Source organism: Stegodyphus dumicola, chromosome 7, assembly GCF_044657685.1.
Source record: "Stegodyphus dumicola isolate Sdum_Otavi_A_Nest chromosome 7, ASM4465768v1".
Taxonomy (NCBI): Eukaryota; Metazoa; Arthropoda; class Arachnida; order Araneae; family Eresidae; genus Stegodyphus; species Stegodyphus dumicola.
The window spans coordinates 6,264,678-6,291,736 of NC_140774.1; the positions used below are offsets into that span (position 1 = coordinate 6,264,678).

The 27,059-nt window shown below is 31.2% G+C and overlaps 1 protein-coding gene across 8 annotated transcripts in view; it reads left to right on the forward strand.

Annotated features, from left to right (window-relative positions):
• Wsck (tyrosine-protein kinase Wsck) overlaps nt 1-27,059 on the forward strand; it is a 70,841-nt gene that overhangs the window by 23,257 nt on the left and 20,525 nt on the right. For 6 of the 8 annotated variants that reach the window (XM_085819847.1, XM_085819849.1, XM_085819848.1 and 3 more), the window contains 5 exons: nt 998-1,070; nt 5,538-5,698; nt 7,253-7,291; nt 12,934-13,150; nt 17,060-17,176. In XM_085819847.1, coding sequence (XP_085675973.1) covers nt 998-1,070; nt 5,538-5,698; nt 7,253-7,291; nt 12,934-13,150; nt 17,060-17,176 — 607 coding nt within the window. The remainder of the gene's footprint in view (nt 1-997; nt 1,071-5,537; nt 5,699-7,252; nt 7,292-12,933; nt 13,151-17,059; nt 17,177-27,059) is intronic. The other 2 variants (XM_085819853.1, XM_085819854.1) reach the window with 1 other exon arrangement.

Consider the following 27,059-nt stretch of genomic DNA (forward strand, 5'->3'; position numbering starts at 1 on the left):
TTTTATCTTACATATATATATAGAGAGAGACAGAATTCAAAAGGGAGAGAAATTTTGATTATCATGTCTGAGGGAAAAAGGTGTAGTGTGGGGAAATATTTAAGATGTAATAAAAGTGAAAAATTAGGATAGTCAAAAATGGGAATCTAAGCTTTCGTGTGGGAAGTTAAAACATTTTAAAACAGTGGTGTAATCATTAAAATTAAAGAAGCTATGAAAAAATAATGAATTAATCACCCCTATTTAATGTTTTAAACAGAAGTGACCAAAGAGTAAGTATTTAGAACATTAAACAGGGTTGATTAATGAGTGCTGAATAACATGTTTTGTACCTCTTGACAATGTGATCAAGCATGCCGTAAAGTTAACATAGTACTCTCTGATTATCTGCACCCAAACCAAGTCATTGCTGGCTTTGTTACTCAGTGAAAGAAGTTTGCTTGTGTATCTAATAAAATGAGGCTTTTTGTAAGAAAAAGGAGAAAGTTTGAAAAAAAAAATATATATATATATGGCTGATATTTATTTATATTCTAATACTTTAGCTTGCTGTTTTTGACATAGCACAAAATTTTGTCATTTAAGAAGTACAGCGTCATAAAACTTGAATTTTTATATTCTATGTTGTTGAGCAAAATACCATATTTCTGAAAAAAGTCTAACACTTTCTCATTTGCTAGTGAACTCTAGTGTCCTGCAATAATTAATTATTTTCCATCAGAAAAAAATGACTTCGGGTAGGAATTACTGATCAGAAAAATGATGGTTAAGCATAAAGCATGTAAACGCATGTGGTATGTGCATGTGTTAACTGACTGTTATCGGATGCATATATAAAATATTCTAAAAACACTACAATTCTGGCAAATTAAATTATTAAATGTAAATTAAATTTTTATTTATTTTTTAAATAGTTTCGGCAGTACTGGGAATTCATGTTATTTATTAATTTTAAATCCCATGTTAGCTTCTTAATTTCTGCCTTTTTATTTTGTAGGTTACTAAAGTAGCATATTCTCCACTGCAGTCTACCATTGAAAGTCAAAAACGGTCTGGTGACATTTCTAGAGGTCAGTTTCATATTTTAATTACAATGTTTTTAGTACCACAAGGTGTATGAAAAATAAATCTAAAATTAGAACATATCATATGATAGATGATGTGTGGGATTTTAAAAAATGGACCATGGTTTCAGAAGTAGATATGTGGATGAAAACTTGTAAAGAGTAAGCATTTTTTTTAGAAATGTGGTGTTGAAGAAGTATGAAATAATAATAAAAGCAATGATTCAAGTAATACATACAAGGGACATTCAATTTATATAAAGGAATTTATCTGCTAAATTTTATTTACTCTCTATATTTCTATGTAGTCACCTACCACTGCAATACTGATGTTCCAATGCCCAGGAATTTTCTTAATTCCAAGAGTGACAGAAGTCATTTAATTGCATGTTGACTCATTATTGCACAGGGCTAATAACCTGCTCATTAGATTTTAATTCCTTCCCTTTAAAGATTCTTTAAATGTGCCGAAAAGATGAAATTCTAATGATGCTCTATTTAGGGGATGAAGTAGGACATCCACTTGTGCTATATGACTGAAAACATCTTCTTTCTTTTTATTCAGTCATCAAAAGATAAGGAATTTACCTGCTGCTCAACTTGCTGAAATTAAGATGATTTTTAAATTAATGTTTCTCCATTAACACCACTTATTTTAGATTCCTTAATAATTTTTACAATGGGTTATTCTCTGGATTGGTTCAAATTAATGCAGCAGTGAAGGTCAGCTTGTGTTCATCGACTGAATTCTCATCCAATGAGCCTGTGGTTCATTTTCAACTCTTAATGAGCTGTCTTTAAAAAAGTGCTACTTTAGGTTGAGAGATTTACAAACTGATTTGTAAATTCAGTTTGTAAACTGAAATTTCATAAACTGCTTTGTTAGTCAATATTGTAATGATGTCACTGTGCAACAGTCGTGAACCTCCTGCTCCAACATGTTGGTTTCGACTAACAAAGATGAGAGAAAGAGAAACTAGCATTACTGTTGACAAGGCCAAGCATGTAATTACATAATAATGAATGGTTTCACTAAGAATTTACAAGAATAGAGCTGGAAAATTTCTGTTTATAATTTAACATCTTCTACAATATGAGGGATAGTAACAAGATAAGTGGTTGCGTCAAGATGAGTGAAAATAATCTGAATGCTCTAGTTACAAATTAATGATAATTAAGATTTTGAATTTATAAAAAAGTTTTTCTAAAAATTATTTCAGTAATTTTAGTTCTTTATATTATTAAAAAAAATATTAACATTTTTTCAAGATTTTTCCATGTTATATATTTCATTAAAATATGTGAGACATAATATATTATTGGTTCTATTGATATCAAGTGATGAATGTTTGAAACAGAAAGAAAAGATCGATAAATATATAAGCATATTTATTTTTCACAAACTGAAAGTTGAAAACAGAAGTCTTTTTTTAAAATGATGATCAGATGTACTTTAAAGTTGTAGTTTATATGGAAAAAATTAAAACATTTATTCAAAAATACATTTTTTACTAGACATATATATTTATCTTCTCAGCTTGCTGATTAATTTTATATTTTTTATAGCCAGCATACATAAAGGGTGTCCCAAAATTAACGCAAGATTTGAATTTGGTGCCATTTTTGCATTAAATTGTTGGCAACCCTGTAAAAAGAACAGTTTGAAAGCCGAGAGTTTAGGGTTAGTGAAAATGGAGCGTTATAGGATACAACAATGTGTCTTTATTATTGAACAGTATTTTTAAAATAATGAAAGTTTGGCAGCCGCAGTTAGAAAATTTTATACAAAATATGGTAAAAACAGTGTTTTAACCTCGTCAACTGTGAAAAGATTAATTGAAAAATTCATGGAGACTGGATCAGTTGGAGGCGCTAAACACACCGGTCATCCAAAAACAAGCCGTTCAAATGTCTATATTGAAGCAGTGCGTGAGAGTGTTGGTGAAAACCCAGGAACATCAATTCAGCTTCGTGGACAAGAATTGCAAATTTCAAGAAGCTCTCTACAGCGTATACTCTTAAAAGATCTGTGTCTTCATGCTTACAAAATTCAATTAACGAAGCTTAATGACCATGAACAACGAAGAGATTTCGTGGAATGGATCATTAATCATCTAAAAGTGGATGCTGGTTTTTCGAGCAAAATGATTCTAAGCGATGAAACACATTTTCACCTGCACCCGCAATGTGTCACTGTTTGGTGCATATTTTGGGCAGGAGTCATCATCGGACCATACTTTTTTGAGAATGAGGCTGGTCAAGCAGCAACTGTTAATGGTGCTCGATATCGCGACATGATAACACAGTTCTTTCTGCCGAAATTGGATGATATAGATGTGACCAATATGTGGTTTCAACAAGACAGTGCCACATGCCATACAGCCAATGAAACAATTCAATTACTGCATGAGGCTTTCCTGATCGTGTAATCTCTCGTTTTAGTGATCAGAATTGGCCACCTAGATCATGTGATTTAACACCATTAGATTTCTTCTTAAGGGGTTATTTGAAGTCAGAGGTCTATGTCAACAATCCCACAACCACATGTGCATTACAAGAGGAAATTAAGCGCTGCATCAACGAAATTCAACCACAATTATGCAGAAAGGTCATGAAAAATTTTGACGGAAAGATGCGTATGTGCCAGCAAAGCCGTGGAAGCCATTTGCCCGATGTGTTATTCCGTAAATAACCCTAGCCTATGTACTTTAGGATTCACTTAAAAAATAAATATCTAAAGACTAAAAATTTTCTTTTATATTGAATTCAAATCTTGCTTTAATTTTGGGAATTTATTATTATAATTTTTATTAGCAGGTATGTACAGAGATGTGAAAAAAATTAATGTTGGGATTATGAAAAACATTATACCAAATCTGTTTAACATATCTTAAAGGTTCTAAATTCAACCTCTTGATGCACTCAACTGAGTTAACTCAGGTGCACTGAACTAAATTATTTTTGTGCATTTGAATAAATATGTTCATTCCCTCCTCCGGTTATGAAAACAGCGCAGAATATATCCACTATAGGTTTGAGTTTAAAAAAAAAGGGGGGGAGGTTGAGTTAAAATAAAGATTAAAAAAATTGGCAGGAAAAAGACCACTTTCTTAATTTTTATTGATGAATGAAGGTGTTACAGTGCAATATCTTGGTTTTCTTAACTCAGGTTCCAATATTTGAATCTGTAAATACAGACAAATAAGTCCTTAGTTTTATAAATACAGTCAAAAGTCTTTAATCCGGACGCGTCGGGACTTCGGCGATTCCGGATTATAGATAGATCATAAGTTTAAATCTGGTAATATGGCATGCAGATATTATACAATTAAAAATATGAAACCGTAATTTATGAAATAAAGAACAATTATGATTTAAAGGGTACCAAAATTAAAAAAAAAAAAAAAAGCAGCAGCTTAATATTTATTTGTTTACTTTATTAAACATTTCTTTCAATGTAAGTTTTATGTGATAATACTTTCTCTTTAATTCTATAAACAGACATAATTTCTTGTTCAGTTACAAAGTTCCACTGTTCAAGTCCTATAATTGCTGTGTCGAGAATACCGACTAATTTGTCAATCGAAATTTTTTCGTTTTCAATAACCTCTGTGTCACTTTCTTCACTATCAGAAGCGAATTATAATGCCAAGGAATTTGATTTAAATCATATCAAAGACGGAGTACATCGACATGAAATACTACATTTAGTAAGGAATTATAAGCCAAATAAAATAAAAACATCTGCCCTGAAGATAAAGATAGTGCTGACAGATTAACTTCCAATTCTTTGTGCGCTGCGACGTCCCCCCCCTCAGAGAAGTGCGAAACTGATAAACAGATTTCGGAATGGGTAGAGAAACATATGTCTTTATCCATTTTTTTGCAGCAATTCCACTTTTTGTTTGATGGACATCGAAACATACTTTCGCTCTGGCAGTTGTAGCATCAGAAATTCTATTTGACATAATCGAAAGTTCAAGCTTACTTTTATAAAATTGCTCTAACAATCTGGAAAAAATAATAAGCCGGATCCAATTCGAAAATTAAGGAACAATGCAATCTGCAACATTAACTGAAATAGATAATTAGAGCTTAGCTTATACTGTTCGTTATACATTAAACGCGCATGCGTAAACATATTATGTGCATGCGCACACACATATGCACATGCGTAAAAGTATCACGCGCATGCATAAACGCCTATGCACATGCGTGAACGCATTATGCGTTGACGCATGCGCAGAAAGTTTGTAGCTTTTGAGGTTCGGATTATAGATCATTCCGGATTATGGGTGTCCGGATTAACGACTTTTGACTGTACATTGTTATAGAATTTATAAAATAAAAATATTTTGTGAATGCTAAATTGCTCTATAAATGTTTAAAATTAAATAATAATAATTTTTGGATCTGGCTACGTATGAAATATATCAAATATATGAGTGAATTTTAATTTTGTTTAACTTTTAGCTCAGACAAGTTCACCATTATCTGTGATCCTCTCAGCTGCTATTGGAGTGTTTGGATTTCTCCTAGTTTTATCTGTTATCATTTATTTCCTTCTTAGGAAGCGTTATGGCAAACGAAGGCCATCTGATGAAATGGTATTAAGGGTTCATGGATCTGAAGGGGTAATTTTTTTTTCCCTAATGACTATTTTAATTTTTTATTGTCCTTGAATGTAGCATTTTATTTTTAACTGCATTGTTTCAAATGCAACTGTAATTGTATTTTTTTAAATGCATCATTTTCCTTTGCTTAAAATGCATGAAGATTGTTTTCTCATTTCATATTAAGATATGAAATTCAAAGTGTGTGGAAAAGAAAGAAAATGAAGACCTAAAATAACTTAAGAAACTAAAACAAATGTTTTTTGTGCACTTCATAATTTTAAAGTGCAGTTTTTAGAGAATGCTATAAAACAAGTTACAAGTATGATTTATTTAAAAAAAAATTATTTATTTATTTATTTATTTATTTATTATTATTATTATTTTAATCTCTTAAAAATTTTATTTAGTCTTCATGTAGTGTAGATGCAGACAAAAAGTTCTTGTGCTTACTGTAATGATCCCAAAGTACCTGTACTTAGGAATCTTTATTTAAATAGATGTCAGTTGTTGGTTTTATCATCATAGGCTTTTAAGGGATTGTGAAATTATCTACCTATAAAAGAAGATAATTTAGAAGCAGTGTTTTTAATTTATTAATATCAATTGAATATTTTAGCTTAAAAACTGATTTCTTTATTTCAATTTCTTCATTAGAATGTATAGCTGAATAAGCTGTTTTGATATTTAGCTTTAGAGAACTTTATTATAGATGTGAATATGATTTTAGAATTTGGGGATTAAATGAATGGCTGAAATTTAATCTCAGGCTCTTGTCGTAGTGATTTACTGAATTGGCAGCATGAATTTTTTTTTTTTTTTTGGTAGAAATTAACTATAGACCAGTTTTTCATAACTTAACTGTAGAGTTCATGAAGAACTTAACTATAGACTTTGCAAAGGCATTTTTTGCCATAATTAAACATCTCTGTACTTTGCTTGAAAAAAAATTCAAATTCCCAAAAGTTTTCCTTTAGTACAGAAGGCTAAAAGTTGAGCAACATATTATTTTAGGTAAATTAACTAAAATATTTCTCAATTTTATGTTGCATTACATTTTATTTTAATATGGTCATTTTTATGTTATAGTATCTTATTTAGTAAAATGTTTGAAGAAGAAATTTGTCTTTTAACTGTGTGCAGCATGAGTTTTGATTTAAAATGCATTTTATTATGCTCTCTAAATGCTCAAACCAACCACCTCTTTTATATTATTTTCATTCTTTAAATCTAGTTTCAAATTTTTCATTTCTTTTACATTTTTATATTCTAATCTAGATCCATTTTCATAACCTAGATCCAGTGTTCAGTTAGTTATAGTTTAACTATTTAAAGCACATAGCATAGTTTCTTGACAGTTATGTTGTAAGCATGTCTGGTTTTTAATGCAAGTAAAATTTTGTGTTATTTTTGATTCTTTGCTCATTGAAATATTTTTATAAGCTGAAAACTTGCATATTTGCTGCAATGCATGATTCTGTGCTAATAAGAATATATCTTAATAAATGTTTACAAGGGATACACAGCTGAATATTTCTTGCACTGCATTTGCAAACTTGCTTTTTCTTTCACAAGCTTACATCGGATCAAAGTGAATGCTTCCAGCAAGAAAAAGTAGGAATATTTCCAAATATTATTTTCTTTCATTACTGTACTTTGATTTGAAATTATGTTGCAAACTACTCCATGTTTAATATTCATCTGTTTTTATTTTTTTCATTTCCAATAACTTAGTAATGCTAAGTAGCAGTTATTAATGGCATTAGTTGTACCATTTATCAGTATGTGCTGCAATACAAAAAATAATTTTCAAAATTGAAGAAAGGAATAATTTTTAAATTCCAAAATATACTAAGTAAAAACAAAACAAAACAAAAAATGTGTAGGTTGGGGGAAAGAAAAAATATTCGAGCTGAAATTTCATTGCTTTTTCACATCTGGCTTGACTAAAACCAAATGCAGGAGTCCCTGAAAATGTACCTAACAACAACAAAAAAGGACTTTTCAACTATTATATGAACATGAATAAATAATTCTCTCTATATATATATTAGTAAGATATAAAATAACATGAAAAAAATTACTAGACAATTATGGTGCTATAGAAATTAGCATATGTATAAAATGAACAAATCTGATCTGTCAGTTTGGTGTAGGAAAATTGCCTTCAGTATGAAGTATGATCTTCCCTAGAAGTCATGTACAACACATACAGCGATGTACGATGCTGTCAGTTATGCAGTCTATCAGTTCCATAGGAGGTGAAAGCCATTGCTCTTGCAAAGCAGTTGCAAGCATAGCAAGAGTCTGAAGAGGAGGACTGAGAGCAGCTGTGCATCTTCCTACAGCATCCCAAACATGCTTGCTGGATTTAGGTACGGTGATCGAGCTGGCAATGCCATGTGCTGAATTGTTTGCTGCTGAATATAATCATCCATGATGAGAAACACTGCACAGTTTGGCATTGTCGTCCCATAGCAGGAAATTATTACCTATTGCCCCTGCATAAGGGCATACATAAACATCAAGGATGCCATCTGTATAGGCCTGAGCATTCATGGTTCCATTGGGAAAGAAATGGAGATCTGTGTATCCACCCAAAGAGATACCACCCCAACCACAGACACTGCCTCCTCTGTATGCATCTCTTTCATGGATGTTTGATGGATGATAATGTGTTCCAGGTTCTCTCCAAATCAAATAATGACTTGTTTTGGAGGCTAAACCTGGACTCATCCATAAAGAAAACAGTCTTTCATTGATCAGTTCAGTGGACATGTTGATGTGCCCATCTCAAACATTCTCTTCTATCATCTGACGCAAATGGCTGGTTGCATCGCATACAGACCTCCTTCTGTGAAGCCTTCTGTGTAGTGATGATGTTGACACCAACCTTCGAGTGACTGCAACAAAGGAAGATCTGAGTTGAAGTTCTGTTCCTTGGTGCACATAACAACAATCAGTCATTGGCGTCTTTTGTAGCAGTTAGCTGTCTTTGGCTGAACCTTCTGGATGCCAAATCTGTGGTTAGAAAGTGTTGCCAAAGTCTGTGAACCACAGAAGGTCTTGCATTCAGCCATCTGGCCACTTCTGTGTGACTTTGTCCTGAGTTTAGTCTCCCAATAGCTTTCTGTTGCAGTTCTTCAGGCAAATGATGTCTGGAGGTCATTGTTACAAATTGACCCAGATTTCTTATCTCAGTGTCACAGCAAAATTTTCAGGCTTGCTCTGAAGCATGCAATTTTATGCTTCTCTCAGATAACATATTTCGATTGCAGCACCACCAATTTGTATATTGTAGTTTTACTCAGAAATCCATATTTGACAACATATTCAGATTTTATACTGGCTTATTTTTGGCTTTATTTAAATTTGGCTTGTTTTTGTAATTTTTTGTTAATTTTTTTAAACCGGTGCATATATAGACACAAAAATGTAATAAATTTAGAGCAAAGATGTGAGAAAATATAATCAAAACCAGTAAAATCTAAAAATTTTGTAATAAAAATCATTCTTCTTCTTCTTCTGAGGCACTACATCCTACTGTTGGCCAAGACCACTTCAATCAGTCTATGCCATTTGGACCTATTCATGGTAATACTCCTCCGGTCTCCCTTATGTATGGTATTAATGTCATCCTCAACAGTATCAAGCTACCTAATTGGTGGCCTTCCTCGCTTTATAGCTCCCATAGGTTTGGTAAATGTGAGTTGTTTTACTGGGTTTCTATCATCAGTTCTATATAAATGACCCAAGCATTGAATCCTGTGGCTTTTTATGACCTTGACAATATCAAGCTGTCTAAAGTTTTGGTAGATTTCATGATTATACATTGATCACCAAACACCATTTTCACAAACAGCGGCACTTTCGACTATTTTAGTCATTACCCAGCGCTAAAAAAGTACTAGTTTTTTTTTTTTTTTTTTTTTTTTTTTTTTTTTTTTTTAAAATCAACTAACAAAGTGTTATTTATTTATTTTTTTTTAATTATGGTACATATATATTGTAACATGTTTTGCAGTTTTTATCGTAATAACATATGAGTTTCTTAGTAAAACATAAATTTTACTCTCAAATCACGAAGATAGATAATTTAAATACAATTCTATCCATTACAGCTTCACACTCCAGCTTTATATTAGAGTTTCTTTTTGTATAAAGTTTTCATACATCTACTACTGGTAAAACTTTCAGAATTATCATTTTAAAACATTTTCTGACGTTGCTGAGCAATGGTTACATGATACAAAATATGACGTCGCCACTCCAATATCAAGGATAATAAATATAATTATTTGTTAAATAATAAAATATTACAATATATATATTATTGTGTTTCTGTATTAATTGGGCATTGCGCATCAAATTTGTACTTTGTCTATTTAGTATAATTTAAATGTATGGGTTCTTTCATTTGAGAACTTTTCAGTTATAACACTTTTTTTCTCTCTATTACAATGAAGAGGCATTGTAATAATTTCATATACATAAACTTAACATTATAAAATTTGAATCTACTTCTTCTCTGTTGTCTTGAGTTGTTCATGAATTTTGAGTTTTTAGTTATCTATGTTATTCATTGTCATAATTTAAAAGAAAAATGTAACCTGTATCAGTTAATTATTTTAATAAACACAGTATCATATTTTCTAGTCAAAATAGTAAATTACTGCTTTTAAATAAGTGCATATTTAAAATAAAAATGCGAAACTTTTTTTTAAAATTGGCTATTGTTTATTTATCATTGGCCAGCAAGTACTGATATTTAGTCTCCCCTTCCTCTTATATTTACGAGGGTGTTTCGAAAAGTAAAGATACACCTTACACCAGAGGAAAAGAAAAGTTTTGGTGAGCAAGCTGGCAACACAGGTGTTAACCTTGAACTGTTAGCTTTCTCCTCGTGGTAGTTCGGCATTTCAACGTTGATTCTGGTTGGAGTAGGTTGTGTTTAAAATTGCTGCGCCAATTCAGAATCCTGCCAAATGCGAAGTGCGCTCCGTCATACGTTTTCTTCAAAAAAAGGTCAGCGACCAGCGGATATTCACAAAGAAATTGTTTCTGTTTATGGGAACATTATGAATCGACAAAATGTAATGAAATGGTATCGTCATTTCTCTGAAAGTAGGACCGATGTTCATGACGAACAAAGAACAGGTCGGCCATCTGTGATCTCTGATGTCCTTCTTCAGAGAACAGAGGAAGCAATTCGTGTGAATAGACGTCTCATATTGAAAGAATTGCATCAGATCATACCAGAAGTGTCAATGACAACTCTTTATGAAGTTGCGACTGTCAATTTAAGGTACAGGAAATTGTGTGTGTGCTAAGTTTCAACAGGCGGCAACCTTCTATGACTGTGGGATACAAAAGCTTGTGCACCAACTTAACAAATGTTTGGATAACGGGGGTATCCAAAAAATAATAAATAATCCAGTTAATAAGATGTAACTGACATTTTCTAAATAAATGTTTTTTTTTTTTTTTTTAAAGGAATACGAGCCTTTGTGTCTTTACTTTTCGAAATGCCCTCGTATTTAAAATTCCTGTAATTTTCATGAAGGCATTTTCCTCTTTTTTTTTTTTCCTTCTGCATTCAACATAATAAAATGCCAGTATTTCAGAAATTTTGAGATGCAGCTTTGCTAAATGACATAATAAAACAGAGAATTTTAAAGTTGAACAGTATGTTTGATAAAGTATGGCCTGGTTTTGAAGCCTTGTGTTTGTGCAACTATGCACTAACTAATGGTGTATGAAATTTGTACTATTTGAGAAGCAATGACCTGAGTTTTAAATAATTGCTGGTTTCCAAATGAAACATTGCTTCAACCTTAAATAAGATGCGTGGGGCCAAAAGGCTTGGCAGTATTTTCTTAACTTCCAAGATCTTCAGGCATTATATAGTATAAGGTTTGCTTCTGGATATGTGTGAAAGAACATGTTTGTTCCACCATTAACTGTTGGCTTGGATGAGCTTAATAACAGAATTACAGATGGCTTGGATGAGCTTAATACAGTTGTAATAATTTCTGTGGAAGAAAACACTTTCAAATGCATTTGGGATAAATTCAGCACCTGTCTTGATGCTGTCCATGCAGCAGATTGTAGATGCACATTTACAGTAAGTGAATTTAACAACTTACTTGTTATTTTTGTTGCTGTAGCTTATTTTTATTGTTAAATATAATTATTTGAAATCTGGTCATTCTTTTTTAAACACCCTGCATATCTGTGACTTAAATTTTGATTGGATAGTATAAATATATTTAATTTAGTTCAACTTGCATTTAGCATAATAAAATGCCAACAATTCAGAAATTTTGGATGCAGCTTTGTTAAATGATATAATAATTTGACTTATGACAGCTTTCACTTTGAGACAGCTTTCACTGTTGTCCACATGTGGATGCTTTAGAGAGGCTTATAATTTTTCTTCTTGTCCATTTTGGTAAACCATGACAAAACATGTCACTGATTTGAGAACACTCAAGAAAGATTTTTATGGAAAGTGATAACATATCTCCTACAGGGGGCAATTACAGAAAATTACAACTAGCTTATATTTACCATCTTTTTTAACTCTCTGGAGAATTGTGAGCATTTGTATATTGGATGATATTTGTTGATACTTTCCAAAAGTATTACACCTAACTTGGTTTCTTGTAAGCTATTAGCAGTGTAAAAGCTATTCTGGATTCTTCTAGAAAGATATTTTATTATTTCCTTTTTTTTTGGAAGGCGGTTAATGTTCTTTAAGATGCTGAGAGAGATAGAGCAAACACATACTTGCATTCTGCCCTTTGCAGGAGCAGGTACATCATTTTCGTATGCCTTCAAAGTTATTCCAGTGTTACTTCATCTAAATCCTATTTTTTATTGCAATGCATCACATGCTTACTATTGAGTGCATATGTAGGTAGAAACGAGCAAGGGAGAATAAGTTTGATTGTTTTTCTGGCAACTATGAAGCAGTGCCCATTGGAAATAAAAAAAAAAAAAAAAATGTTTTATTGATCTGCTGATATTAAAAATATATTTCATTGCAATAAAAGCGTTAATAGATTATTAGCAGTGTATTAGTGGGTGCTGAATAATACACAAATAGTAATTTATGACAGGAGTACTTACCTTATGGATATACTGCATGTGATTTCTTCCTGTGTACATTTTGAATTTAAATGCTTAAATCCCAAAATCATGGTATTGTGTAGAACAGGTTACATATTTTTAATATGCATATTAATTTTTTGTAGGATGAAAATGGCTTTGTTCCTGGACTGTTACAAATTAGTGAAGATGCAGATTTGTCTGAGGTATATGAAAAACTGAGAGAGAAATATTGGCAAATACCTAGAAATCATTTAGATGTTCATCAAACTGTTTTGGGTATTGGGCAGTTTGGTGAGGTTCGTGAAGGTGTTGTTCATCGGAGGTCTCAAACAATTCCATGCATTGTGCAGCACATGCAAGGTATATTTTTTTTATTATCATATCTTCTTTAACTATTGCTTTTTTGGGGGGAGGAGCTGTTCCTCAAAAAATAGTCAAAAGTTGTTATGTGTAATTAACACGTTGAGCGCCACGTCAGCCATCTGTGACTGACACTAGACTTTCCGTTTAGGCCGCATCAGCCATCTGTGGCCGACACTAGACTTTCCGTTTAGGCTGCATCAGCCATCTGTGGCCGACACTAGACTTTCCGTTTAGGCCGCGCCGACTGCCGCTGTCTGACAGTGTGTATCATGTATAACTATAAAATTTACACTTTTATGGAATTACAGAAAATTTATTTAAAGTTTACTTAATTTTGATTCATTACAGGACTAATGGATTTCATTGAAACACGGTAAACATAAAAAAGGTTCTCCATTACTGCTAATACAAAATGTGACAACTCTCGTAGTCTTTTTTCTGGCCATTACTCCTGACCCTACAATACCAGCTCTTTTAAGCGGCGTGCGTGGCCTGAACAGGATTGCCTAAGAAGTACGCGTGGTGCTCAACGTGTTAACAATCTTAACATCTAATTTTTATTTGCAGTCAAATGACATTTTCTTAGTTTAGAAGTTATATAGCATTTTTTTAAACTGCTTTAATAGAAATTTTTAAAAAAATATTTACAAGATTTTTTTCTCTCATAATTATTTAAAATTTTCTATTAGCAAAAGTATATCTTTTCCTTAGTTAGAGATTTAAAGTACCATATAGTTCCATATATGAGCTTATCTGTGTATAAGCTGAGAGTGCATATTTTCTTCAAAAATTTACCCCAAATTCATATATAAGCCAAAAGGGGGAGTACAAAATTCTTGTAATATTCAAACTTGTTACTATGAGGGCAAAAATGTTACCAAGTAGGTAAAACGTATGGAACAGTTTCCAGTCAAATAGTTGTAAAGTAAAATGCCAGAGACCATAGTTTTAACTCTCGTAACCTCATTTATAGCTTGCATTTTTCCCCCCTTCATTTTCTGCCTCGTGTACAATCTGTGGTATTTTCTGTGTCATTTTATGTTTTGTCTGAGAGATAGCAGGAAGAGGAATTCTTATATGGCATATTTTAAACTACAGGATCACATTTGCTGAAAATTCTAACAACAAAATTGCTGCTGAGCATTTCTATGTAGAGAAGGGTGGGAGCAGATTTTGCCAACATCCAGATCTTTTGCTTTGGTGATTAATAAACTAGCATTAAAAGCAGTTTCGAAAATAAAACAGCTCACTTTCGTAAAATGAATAACTCATTTCATTTATTCCCCTTCCCCCTCATAAACATAAAAACATAAACTAAAGTAAAACAAGTGCGAAATTTAGCTATTGTGTCCAGCTAACCGAAAGGTAAATATGTCTTTTCCTGAGATTAGTGTATCCATATATAAGCCGACCCATGTAATTAAGCTTTAGGAAATGTTCCAAAAATTCTCAGCTGATATACAGAAATATACAGTATTTCAGTAATACCTCGAATTATGTGGTTCCTTATTTTTCCAACTTATGATTTTCTGCATTGAAACTAGAAGGTGTTTCAGAAGCTGTGAGAATCATTAGCCTTATAGTGAAATTGGGGGTGGAGGGAACTTGAATGGTGTCTGTAAGAAAATGTACCCATTCTTTTTTGAAAATAAGATAAAAATAATGCCAGAAACTGATCAAGTCACTCAGTAATAGAAGAAATTGTTAGTCTTATCAAGCAGTCAGATTTGGAAATTTGTATTGATGACATCAGCAAGCTGGTGGATTCACATAGCAAAGAAGCAGCAGTTGATGAGTTTATAGAGATGCATGAGCAAATTATAATGGCAGGCAACAGCAAGTTTATAACAATTGCAGGCCTAGTAAAAATTTGAAAAGTGTTACAGATTTTAGAGAACTATGTTGAAAAATGTATTCTAGCTATTAGGAAAGGAATAACGCTTGCTATGAAGCAATTTTATGTGATTAAAAAATAAAAAGTACTTGTGTCCTTAATAAGTCTGTTAAATTTTCATGAAGCCATTGGTATTGAAAACTCCATTTTATGTAGCACATTAATTTTAATACTATGTATTAATATACATGAAAACTACTCTTTTCCTTCCTATTTTCCTCCTAAATAGATGTCCTTTTAGCTTCTGCTGCTGTTTAACTAAGATTCATTATATTTATTCATAAAGTTAGATCCTGATTTGTATGTTTATTGGTCTCATTTATTGTGTAACTTCGAATTGTTATTGTATAGTAGAAGAAGATTTTATTTTATGAGTTAATAAAATTGTTGGTTTAGTAAAAAGAAGTTATGATTAGTAGAAACTATTGTAAACTGTTAGAAAAAACATACATTTTTTAATAGCAAAGGATTCTGATGTACGAGGAGGGAAGAAAGAATTTTTTTTTAAAACTTGATATAAAGTTTAATGAGCATTTTCCCCTCTAATTTGCATCTTTTGAAAGTTAACTCTTGTCATTTTAATACCTAGCTATTTTTTTAATAGATTTTTTTTGTTATTTGTCACTGAATTGATAACATTTTCAGTATTCTTCCAGTAGACAATCTACCTTACTAAACTGTGTACTTACTTTTTTTTTCTGCCATTTTATTCAAATTTCTTTGATCAGATTTATTATGATTTGATATTAATAATTTTTTACTTTTGCAAAATATTTATTTCTTTTGCTGTGTATAAAGAAAGTTTCAGTGTGTGAATAAAAAGGTGAAACATTTAAAAAAAAAATTAGATTAGCTTGTTTAAATATTTCAACGAATTACTTGATATTAATATAACTAAAAATGAGCCCCTAAATTGTATGTATATGGATTATATAAAGAATTTCATGCATATAATAAATGAAACAGATAAGAGATAAGAAAAAATATACCTGATTTTGTACTGTTATATTAAGTTGTTTCAAAACCTATTTACAAACAATTTAAGCAGAGTATTAAAATAAGAGAGATAATGAATTTAAGAAAGATAAACACTGTTGCTGCTTAAGATAATAGTTATTTCATTTGCTTCTTATTTCAACTCTTTTTAATGTAAACATGAAATTTATTTGAGAGTAAATTGATAACAAAGATTCAGAGACAACGTTTTAAAAATTCGCAAAGTCAACAGAAAAAAATTGCATGTGAAAGAAATGATAAACATAAACATTGCTTTTACAAACAAAATACTCTTTAAAGAGGTGGTGCCATCTAGTATAAAACTGATTAACTAACTAATGAAATTCAGTAGATCTCCATTTGAGACAATATCAAATTTTCATCACTGATCATGGTGGTATTGTTAGAAATGCCTGAGAAGTATTCTTTTCATGATAAAAAGAGAAATATTTTGTTTGCTTCTCTAAAAATAAATTATCAGAAGCATTTTGTTTTTAAAGTTTCAGATAAATTAATTTTAATTAGCTAATAATTATTAGCGTTACATTTTATTATTAGTAGTACCAAAAATCACCTGTAAATTTTAAGAAAGTATGATGGAATCAGATTTTTTAATAATTAAATTTAGTTACTTAATTAATATATAAAAATATTTAATTTGTAAAGGAAGCTGAGATATGCTGTAGTTGATATTTTCCTGCACTGTCTAAAAAAAGAAAGGATGGAATAATGGGAAATCAAACTAAAAATCTGACTGCACCAGTGTTTTTTAAATCATAAATCTACATAAGATTTTCATTTATGTCTTGCATCATTTATGTAATAAATGATAAAAAAATGAATAAGAAGCATTATATTTAAATTTTCATCTGTCATCTCATATAATGAGATAATTAATGATGTCAGTAACTGGGATTTGATAGTAGTAGTAGCTTTACACAGTGATGCTATTTTTTGCATATTGTTTTTAGTAGCTTTTAAAATTAAGTTTCAATTTTTTTTCAAATCTTTTTCAGCTCCATCATCTCTTTTAGAAAAAGAAAAAAGAGCTTTGTTATGTGAATTAGATTTAATGTCTAGGATTGGGTTTCATACTAATGTAGTTGAATTTCTTGGTGCTTGTGATGCACGAGGTAAGTGCTTTTATGGTATTATAAACATAATTTTAATGCAATAATATCTAAGAATTCTTTATTTATACAAAGGTACAAAATAAGCTACTTAAAGTTGATATACTTAAAGGAAATCAAATATTTCATAAAACTGAATCTCAGTCTTTTGTTTTTCAGGAACTTGTAGTTTTGTTTATGTCTGTGATAAGCAACATAAATCTTGCAAGTAATTCTGCTAATGTAGATAACATGAATAATAATAATACTATTTATAATATTTTTCTCATGCCAGAGTTTTAATCACAATGACTGTTCAATATTATCTTTGTCTGTCACAGTTCCTATAGAGCTAATTTCTTTTTTCACATTTAAAATAACAAACCCTGGAATGCCTGTATTTATGCTGATATCCATTTATAAATGTAAGTTCATTTGCAATATATCCGTTTTTAATATGGAAGACAGGGGAATATTTGCATGAGGTATTAAAAATAAGGTTGCAGAACTACCAAAGTGGCATAGTAAGCTATTAAAAATTGAGTCAACGTAACAACAAAGTAATATGGAAAATGTTTTCTTTGTTAAATACACAGCAACTTATTTATAATGCTTGTTCTTATGATTTAAAAATTTAATAAGAATATGCCAGTGAGAAATCAGGGTATAAAGAAATCACCCAAAATTTTCATTTTAATTTAAATATAAAATTTTTTTAATAAATTTTGTTATTAAAATCAGGTATTTTTACAGTTTTTCTATTATTAACTTCTTAAATGGTTTTCACATATTGATGATTTTCAAAGTAATAAAACTTTTTAGGTTATAGTAAGAAGTGTAATTCATATTTTATACTTAAATTAATGTAGCAAATAATAATTATAAATAACAGAAATTGTACATAATTTAATTAATTAATAGCATAAAATACAGTGAAATATCTTGTCTGCATTTTGAAATGAATATCCAGCAAAATCATTTTAATTACTTAAGTATGAACTAACGTACATATTAATAAATTAACCCAAAAAAATAAATAAAAGTGTTCCCATACTATATACATATATTCTTCCTCCTGTGTGCATGCCTTTATGTTGTAATGGTAGCACACTTGGTGCATATTCCTCAAGAGGTCCAAGTTCGAGGGCATTGCTCATTTTTCACCTCTTTCATATAAAAAAAAAGCCTGATGACTCCACAGTGGCGTCCAAACTAAAAAAGGAGGTGGATGGTTATTCTTCACCACCAGGATTTGTCGAGTGGGTCCACTATTCCCCAGTCACTCTTTAAAAGGGGGAGTATACACTGAAGTGACAAAAGTCGTGGAATGCCTCCTAATATTTTGTCGGTCCTCCTTTTGCCCGGCGAAGTGCAGCAACTCGACGTGGCATGGACTCAACAAGTCGTTGGAAGTCCTCTGCAGGAATATTGAGCCATGCTGCCTCTATAGACGTCCATAATTGTGAAAGTGTTGATGGTGCAGGGTTTTGGGCACGAACTGACCTCTCAAAGATGTCCCATAAATGTTTGATGGGATTCATGTCAACCGATCTAGGTGGCCAGATCATTCGCTGGAATTGTCCAGAATGTTCTTCTAACCAATCGCGAACAATTGTGGCCCGGTGACATGGCGCATTGTCATCCATAAAAATTCCATCGTTGTTTGAATACGTGAAGTCCATGAATGGCTGTAAGTGACCTCCAAGTAGCAGAAGGTATCCATTTCCAGTCAATGATCGGTTCAGTTTCACCAGAGGACCGAGTCCATGCCATGTAAAAACAGCCCAGATCATTATGGAACCACCACCAGCTTGAACAGTGCCTTGTTGACAACTTGGGTGCATGGCTTCATGGCATCTGCACCACACTCAAACCCTACCATCAGCTCTTACCAACTGAAATCGTGACTCATCTGACCAAGCCACGGTTTTCCATTCGTTTAGGAACCAACCGATATGCTGACGAGCCCACGAGAGTCGCTGCGGGCGATGTCGTGCTGTCAGTAAAGGCACTCGAGTCGGTCTTCTGCTGGCATAGCCCAAGGAAGACAAATTTCACCGCATTGTCCTATCGGACACGTCCCTCGTACGTCCCACATTGATTTCTGTGGTTATTTGACGCAGTGTTGCTTGTCAGTGAACATTGACAACTCTACGCAGATGTTGTTGGTCTCGGTCGTTAAGTGCAGGTGGTCGGCCACTGTGCTGTCCATGGTGGGATGTTATGCCTGAAATTAGATACTCTCGGCACACTCTTGACTCTGTGGATCTCGGAATGTTGAATTCCCTAACGATATCTGAAATGGAATGACTCATGCATCTAGCTCCAACTACCATTCCGCATTCAAAGTCTGTTAATTCTCGTCGTGCGGCCTTAATCACGTCAAAGCCTCTTCACATGAATAACTTGAACACAAATGAAAGGCCTGCCAAAGCACTTTGCATTTATACATTTTCTACGTGATACTACTGCCATCTGTTGCATATTGCTATCCCATGACTTTTGTCACTTCAGTGTATAAGGTATGTTCTCCCTCCTGGTGTTTGCATGCCTTTGTGGTGTAATGGTAGTACACTTGGCATGTATTCGAAAGGTCCACGTTCAAGTCCCGGCGAGGGCATTGCTCATTTTTCACCTCTTCCATATAAAAAAAACCTAGTTGCTCTACAATACATTTAATATAAATACAAATGAAAAAATCATCATAAATATAATACCAGAATGGCATTTTTATCTGTGATTTATATAACTTTTTTAAAGTAATATATTGCATTATTGCCATTTGCATTCAGAGCTTTGAACAAAGGGAAGAAAATGCTGCCTTTTCAGTCCTAATTAATTTCTCAGAATTCTAAAAGTAGAAAATATTCTTTAGTCCCTGCTGATACAGATCTTTCTATGCTTAACTTTTTAATTCTATCCAGCTCTTTTCTCCTATGCATTCTTTCTCAAGAATTATTTATTGTTATCACTCAAGAGTGGTCAATGACTCAGTCATCTCATTTTCAAGAAGGATGCCACAGGAACAGAGAAATGCAAATAATAATTTTCAGTGAAGTGCTGAACAAAGCAGTTCTCCATATTTTTCTTTTACTAATTCCAATGCTTGTTTCTTTTCAGTTGTTAATAAGCTTCAGTTTTATATTTTGGTTATAAAATGTATGCTAAAAATGTGCTGATTGTTTCATATATTTTAAACAATATCATAGATGCTTTCTCTAGATTTTTTAAGCTGTTTTGAAAATCTTTCCAAACTTCAACATCTTCAACAGTGCTGCAATCATGCTTCTCTTTTTCATTTAAAATGACTAAAGTTAGAAAAAATGACTAAAGTTTCATTCAAAATGACTAAAATTCAAAATGACAAAATAACAGATTTTCTACATCTTATTTAACTACCATATTAAGAAATTTATCCAAATATTCTTGTTTGTTGCATATCAGTTCTCTTTCACGGTTTGCATGAAAACTGACTAGTACTTTATGTAGCTTTCAAGGGAGTAACATTCTGAGTTCTAGTGAACTTAAGAGGGTATAAGTTCTATTTAAACCAGTTCATTAAATTTGTCTTGGAGAAACTTATGATTTAAAAAAATATTTTAGAACTTAAGTAACATGTTTTGTAATATTGGATTTACCATATTTCTCATCCTGTACTCATATATTTCTCATCCTGCTTTCAACATGTGATTTAGAAATGTTTGATTTAGGGTAAAAATGCAAAATGGATGCTAAATAGGAAAGTATTTTGTGTAAGGGGGGGGAAGTATTATTGAAATTGATAAGTCTATAACATTATTGAAATATTTAATACAATAATGTTAGTGAGTCTCTATGTGAGCTTTTAAATGTGCTTTGTTTATTATTTAAGTAATTTTCTTCAGAAATAGTATACAGTATGTATTTTCCCCTCCTGATTTTCTAGCTGTAAAATTAGTGTAAAAAGGAGGAGATACGCGAATAAATGTAAAATTTAATCTTTTGACAAAAAAATTATGTTACTAGAACAACTATGAGATAGAGGCTGTTTTTTTTTTGTTTTTTTTTTTGACATATTTGCTGCATTATCAATTACAAAACTAAACTTTGCATTTAAGTTTGTTCCAACTTCATTTTTAATGGCATTACGGACAAATAAATTTTCATTGGTCTGTTAATTATACATAATTTTATTTCCAATAAATATGCAGTTTCATTTTTTGTACAAACATATATGCAGATTACTAGTTGATTCTGGATATTAGACAAGTCATCTACCATCATACATACTGTTTGATTAATTAAAACAGTGCTGCATTTCTCTATTTGTTCGTCATACACATTATTTCATAATTTAGTCCTTAAGTCTCCTTTAAATGGGGCTTTTATGTAGGATATAGCATCTCCATTAATTTTATGGAGGAATATTTTTATTTTACATTATGAGATGATGCATTTGTAGCATAAGAAATTATGTACTTAATGTTCGATTTTGATCATATGCATGTGTTTTTGATTAGTACACTATTAATAATCAGATTTACACTTGAGACTAGACAAACATGGAAGTGACAGATTTTCTTGCAAGTGTAGTAAAATAGATTATTTGAAATGTTTTTTAAATTTTGCTTCTTTAAAAATTTCTATTTTTTTAAATTTAGCAATTAAAAATCTCTTTAAATGCATAACAAATTAATTTAAGCTTTGATTTTAACATCTTAAATAGTTTTAAACAAAATGGAGAGTATCTTATTTTGATCAATGAAGATAAAAATGTTATTTAAAATCATTGAAACCCTACTGGAAATTCCTGTCTTTGACGTGCATAACAGTAAATTATGTATAAAAATTTTAAGTTATTTCAAACTACTTCCATTCCATTTAAAAAACTTCTATGATAATTTTTCAAAGACTATTTTCATTGCGACATATGTATTGTGAAAAGCAAAAGAATATCACTGCAAATTTCATAGTTAATCCTCTGAGGGTTATGGACATAAAATTTTGCATAGAAGGATGGCTTTCCAATTTATTAACACACAAAATTTTCTGCCAGCTCCTGATGTATATGATTTTGGGTTAGATGATATTGGAAGCAAAGGAGTCAAAGTTCAATATGAGAGGATCATTTAAAAATTATAATCAAGAAAATATCACTTATTCATGGGATTTTGGGGAACTTTGAAACTTCAGGGTCAAACCCATAACTCTCATTGGATTAATTATATTTATATCATTCTTCATGCAAATTTATGTTGTTTCTGATCTTTCGATTTTATTGAAGTATACTCTAAATTAGAGAAAGAAAAGAAAATGGTAATGTTAATTGTAACAATATATTTAAGAAGATCAACTGTTAAAATGAAATGTGTTGAAGAACACTATTATGTCTGGACTGGGTAGTGAAGATTAAAACATTCTTGATTAATCAATATTTAAACACTTTATTGAATATGTACGATGTTATATACATGATTAATACAAAATAATTTTGGCAGTTAACCTGTTAAAAATATATCACTTAGGTGTTAGCATTAACATTGTGCAAAATTATACCAGCCAGACCAGCTAAAAACCAAGCTCAGGTGTGAACACCCTACAAAAGTTACTGTAAGCAAATTTAAACTTCAGCTGTTGTAAAGAGGTACTTGGCAAGCTCTATGAATAATTATGTCATTCTTGCAATATGTAAATCAATAACCCTAGTAAAGAAATAATTAACTGTCAAAAAAGAACTAAAGACAGAAGTTTGAAGATATGGTGAAATTAGAAGGAAATTGAAAGAACTTCTAATTAATACTAATTAAAAGTATGCAATGCATATCTTGATCTTAATGTCAGAAGAAATGTCTCATGTCTATGTTTCCTTGGTCACAATAATCAAAACTAACTTATTTAGAAGTGGTGAAAGCAATATGCAGTATAGTAGAAAATCACCTAATTAATTTTTTTTAATGTTCTGTATTTTAAAAGATGCTAACTAAGTTTTAAGATTAATTTTATTTTGATGCTTCAACATTTTGCTGAATTTTACTGTGTATCTTAAATATTCAATTTAAAACTGAACTTTTTTTTTTATTATTATTCAAATGAAGATTATATATCTCTAGTTGCATGTCTTGCAATGAAGGGCCAACTTCGAAAAAATAAAATAATAAATAACATCTACCCAGTATTACTTTGGTAACTTCTAAAGTGAAGAGATAGTATGACACTTAACACAATTTAATTACATGAAAACCTGAGAATCTATATTGAACTTTTTTCTGACTACATCTAATTTCTAAAGAAATTACATCTGACTGCTACATTCTAGATTTTAAAAGTATTAGTTCGTCATGCAACGCTAGTCCTTGGCTCATCCTTGTTGAGAACTGAAATGATGCCGTTCACAACTTATTCCACCTTTTGAGTTGCCGTTTTGCTACTCAAAAACATTCACTTAAAAATTTTAATTCAGTTTCTGTGGTTTTTTTGAGAGCCCAACCAGACTAAGTCGCAGTCTTTAGAGACATTTTGCAGTTTTCATCATCTGGATCCAGTGATGGTGCTGGTCAGTCACTTGAAGGAAGAACTCCTGTAGGAACAGTCTCCATGGGCAAGTGTTGACCATGAATCTCTGGAGGAAAAATTCTTTGAATAGTAGGAATTAGTATGTTATATTATATTTTTAGTTTCATAGTTATTACTTTACCTGGAAATAATTCAGTAACTTTGGCTAAGGCCATTTTAAGCACTTTTTGAAAACATCACTAGGACAATGTTGCTAACTTGAATATGACATATTTGAGGATTTTATCAATGCCTTTGAATAAGTTGCCCTAAATGTACTTTTCTAAAGCATAATCTAATCTCAAATCTTCTATTGACTTAGCCTGATACTTTATTCTTCATGGTAAATTGTTAGCATTAATTTCATCAATGTCTGCAACTTTTGAATTCTGTTTGTTGATTAAGAACATGCCTGGAGTTAATAAAATCAGATCTATCATGTCTTCTGATAAATATGTTAAAATTTGAAAATTTATTAACTCTTTCACAGTAATATACAATTGTTACTAACTCTTCATTAACTTATGACATCTTTTCCTAAAGATCTTCTAAAGAGCTCTTTAATAGTTGTAACAAGTCTCTCTCACCAGACTGCCATTGGAAGAAGAAACTTCCAAATCATATGTTGAATTTCAGCTAATTGGTTTACCCTCTCCTAGTCTATTTCTTTCAGGTTATTGTTAGCACTTTTGAAATTTATACCATCGTCACAATATACTATTCTAAGTCATCTTACTATAAAGCATCTAAATGAAAGAATAAATGCTTCTGTTGACAGAGATGAAACTGCCTCCAAGTCTGCAGCTTTGTGTAGGGCACATGTAAACAAAACAATCCATACTTTGTCCCCGTGCTTTACATATAAAGATCTTGCTAAATCCTTTCCACAATCTCAAACACAGATGCATTTTCAGCTCTGTCTGCAGCCATTGGGACTGGATCTGCTGTTAATGATGAGACTTAAATCTTTAACATTTGATACACTATTTTAAAACATTTCGAATAGTTTTCCAGCCTTTAAGGATCCAATAATTTCTGTATATGATACTAAGTAACATTTGAGTTCATAACAGCATCATGAAAACGTTGAGTAAGTCTTCATGTAAATACAGAATTCTCGGGCAATAAGATTGGCTATATAAACTGGTTTATAAGTTCTTTCCATTATACATGTTTTTACATGAATAATTCCTTCTTCGTCTTTTAATATACATGTAATGATATTTTTAAATCAATTGATTAAATTAAATTCTAATAATATTGCTTAATAATGTGTTGGCGATTCTCTACCTAAATTGCATCCCTGTTCCTAAATTTTTGGCGAAATCCTTTCTTTATTATAAAATATATTAACCTGTTGGCGCTCGCCAAATCGCAAAACTCATAAATCTGTCATATTACATAAAGTCCTTTAGAACACTCCTGATGAGAGGATAGCGTCACCTCATGATTTCAATTAATATTGCTGATTGGAGGAGCCTCGTGACGCACACATATGTATAAGTAGGGCTTCTGCTCAAGGTACGAGGAGAACGCTTGTGAGATGGATGCTAAAATAAACCTACCACTTTATATTCCAAAATTTGTCTCATTCCTGTTGCCCCGGCTGCACAAAACAAATAATGTATGAGAAATTACATTTCATACATATGTGTGCAATTTCTCTCTCAGAAGGAAAACATTCATTCTGCACTTCTCATATTATTATAATCTGAACGTCCTTAATCTCCTGTAATGTTATATACCTCTTTTCTTTCTATGTATGATTTTATTTGATATTACTAACAAATATCAATATTCAGGCTACTAACTTCAAGATGGAATGAAAATTGAAGAATTGCACTGCATATTATGACAACTGATCTTTTGATAAATTTATTTGACAAAGCTTGAATTTTGTCCCTTCAGAAGCAATTTCAAGGGTTTTATTCCTTATTTTTTCTGTAATGGGCCAACAGTCAGACAAAACTTTCAAATAAGATGGTCATTCCCACCAGTGTGAATCAAATAAATGTTTTGAAAAACATCTGCGAAAAAACAGATCAAAGGGATTCATTTTTTCTGACACATGATGCCATTTACTGTCAGAAAATAGGGTGTGTGTAATTTTTTCACTCAATTTAAAACAATGACCATTCTCATTGTGTTTTTCCCAAAGATGTGAAGATGCTTTAACTCCTAGAGTGTGATCAATTCTTTCTTTGAAAATCTTTAGGCATTTGAATGCATAGTGTCTTCAGCATCAAGCAAACATCCAATCAGTGCATTTTGAAGTGCTAAGTATAATAGTGTAAATTAAATTATAGATATTTTTCATCAACAAAAGATCAAATGATATTAGTATATATTTTGTGACTATTAACACTAAAGATTTGCAAAGAAATTTTTTATGTTTATACCGACTTTTCCATTGCAGTTTCAGTTTTATACAGCAAAAGTTATGTTATCATGTGAAAGGTCATTTTCTGAAAAATATTTGATAGCTTTAGTAAATTAACAAACTTACTGCCTATATATATGTGTGTGTGTTTGCAAAATCAAGTATGTTACTTTTCTCTTTGAAATGTGTTTATGCATGATTTATATCTCAAAATGTATTAGTTTATAAAGTTGTTTCATTTATAGACAATAGGATTGATAGACAATAGGATGTATCCCTTTTTAATTTTATATTTTATTATTAAATAAATAGAAAACTCTCAATCTCTAAATAAGTTTGTTGGTTGTTGTTATATTATATTGTATACCTTTATTATTGCTAATATAAGTATTTAAAAAAAAGTGCCCAATTTGAACACTGGAAAGACAGGACTTTTTTCCTTTATCAAAAAGTTCTAAAGCCATAGTTTTGATAGTTTGAATTAAATCAAGAATGTACTATTTTAATCTAGTCTTTTATAAATAATGGTTCAGTGTTTTAAATTTAGAATTAATTCTCACCAACAAATATTAACCATAATCTACCTGCATGAATCCAGTATTTTTTATGAGCATATATAATGAGAATCAAAAATGGTATTTTAAAGAAAAGTAAATAAATGTTGGTGTTATTACTTATAACTAAGCTAAATATTAAAGAACATATTTATAGTTAATATGAACAAAATAAAATTTATAAAATACATTAATTTGAAATCAGATATATACAAATTGTACAGTGTACATTTAGAAAAAAGATACAATAAATGTTCCTTTTCCATTGATAAAATTCTACTAAAAGGTATTTCCACTTCCTCATAAACTACAGTCAGTGTGAGTTATGTTTTCTACTGCTTTTCCACAGTTTCTAAAACCTCATTTCTTGCATTTAGAGCATGTATCAGTTCATCAGTTCTGTTCCCCCATGCCATTTTCAGTTTGTGTTGTCCATAAAAAT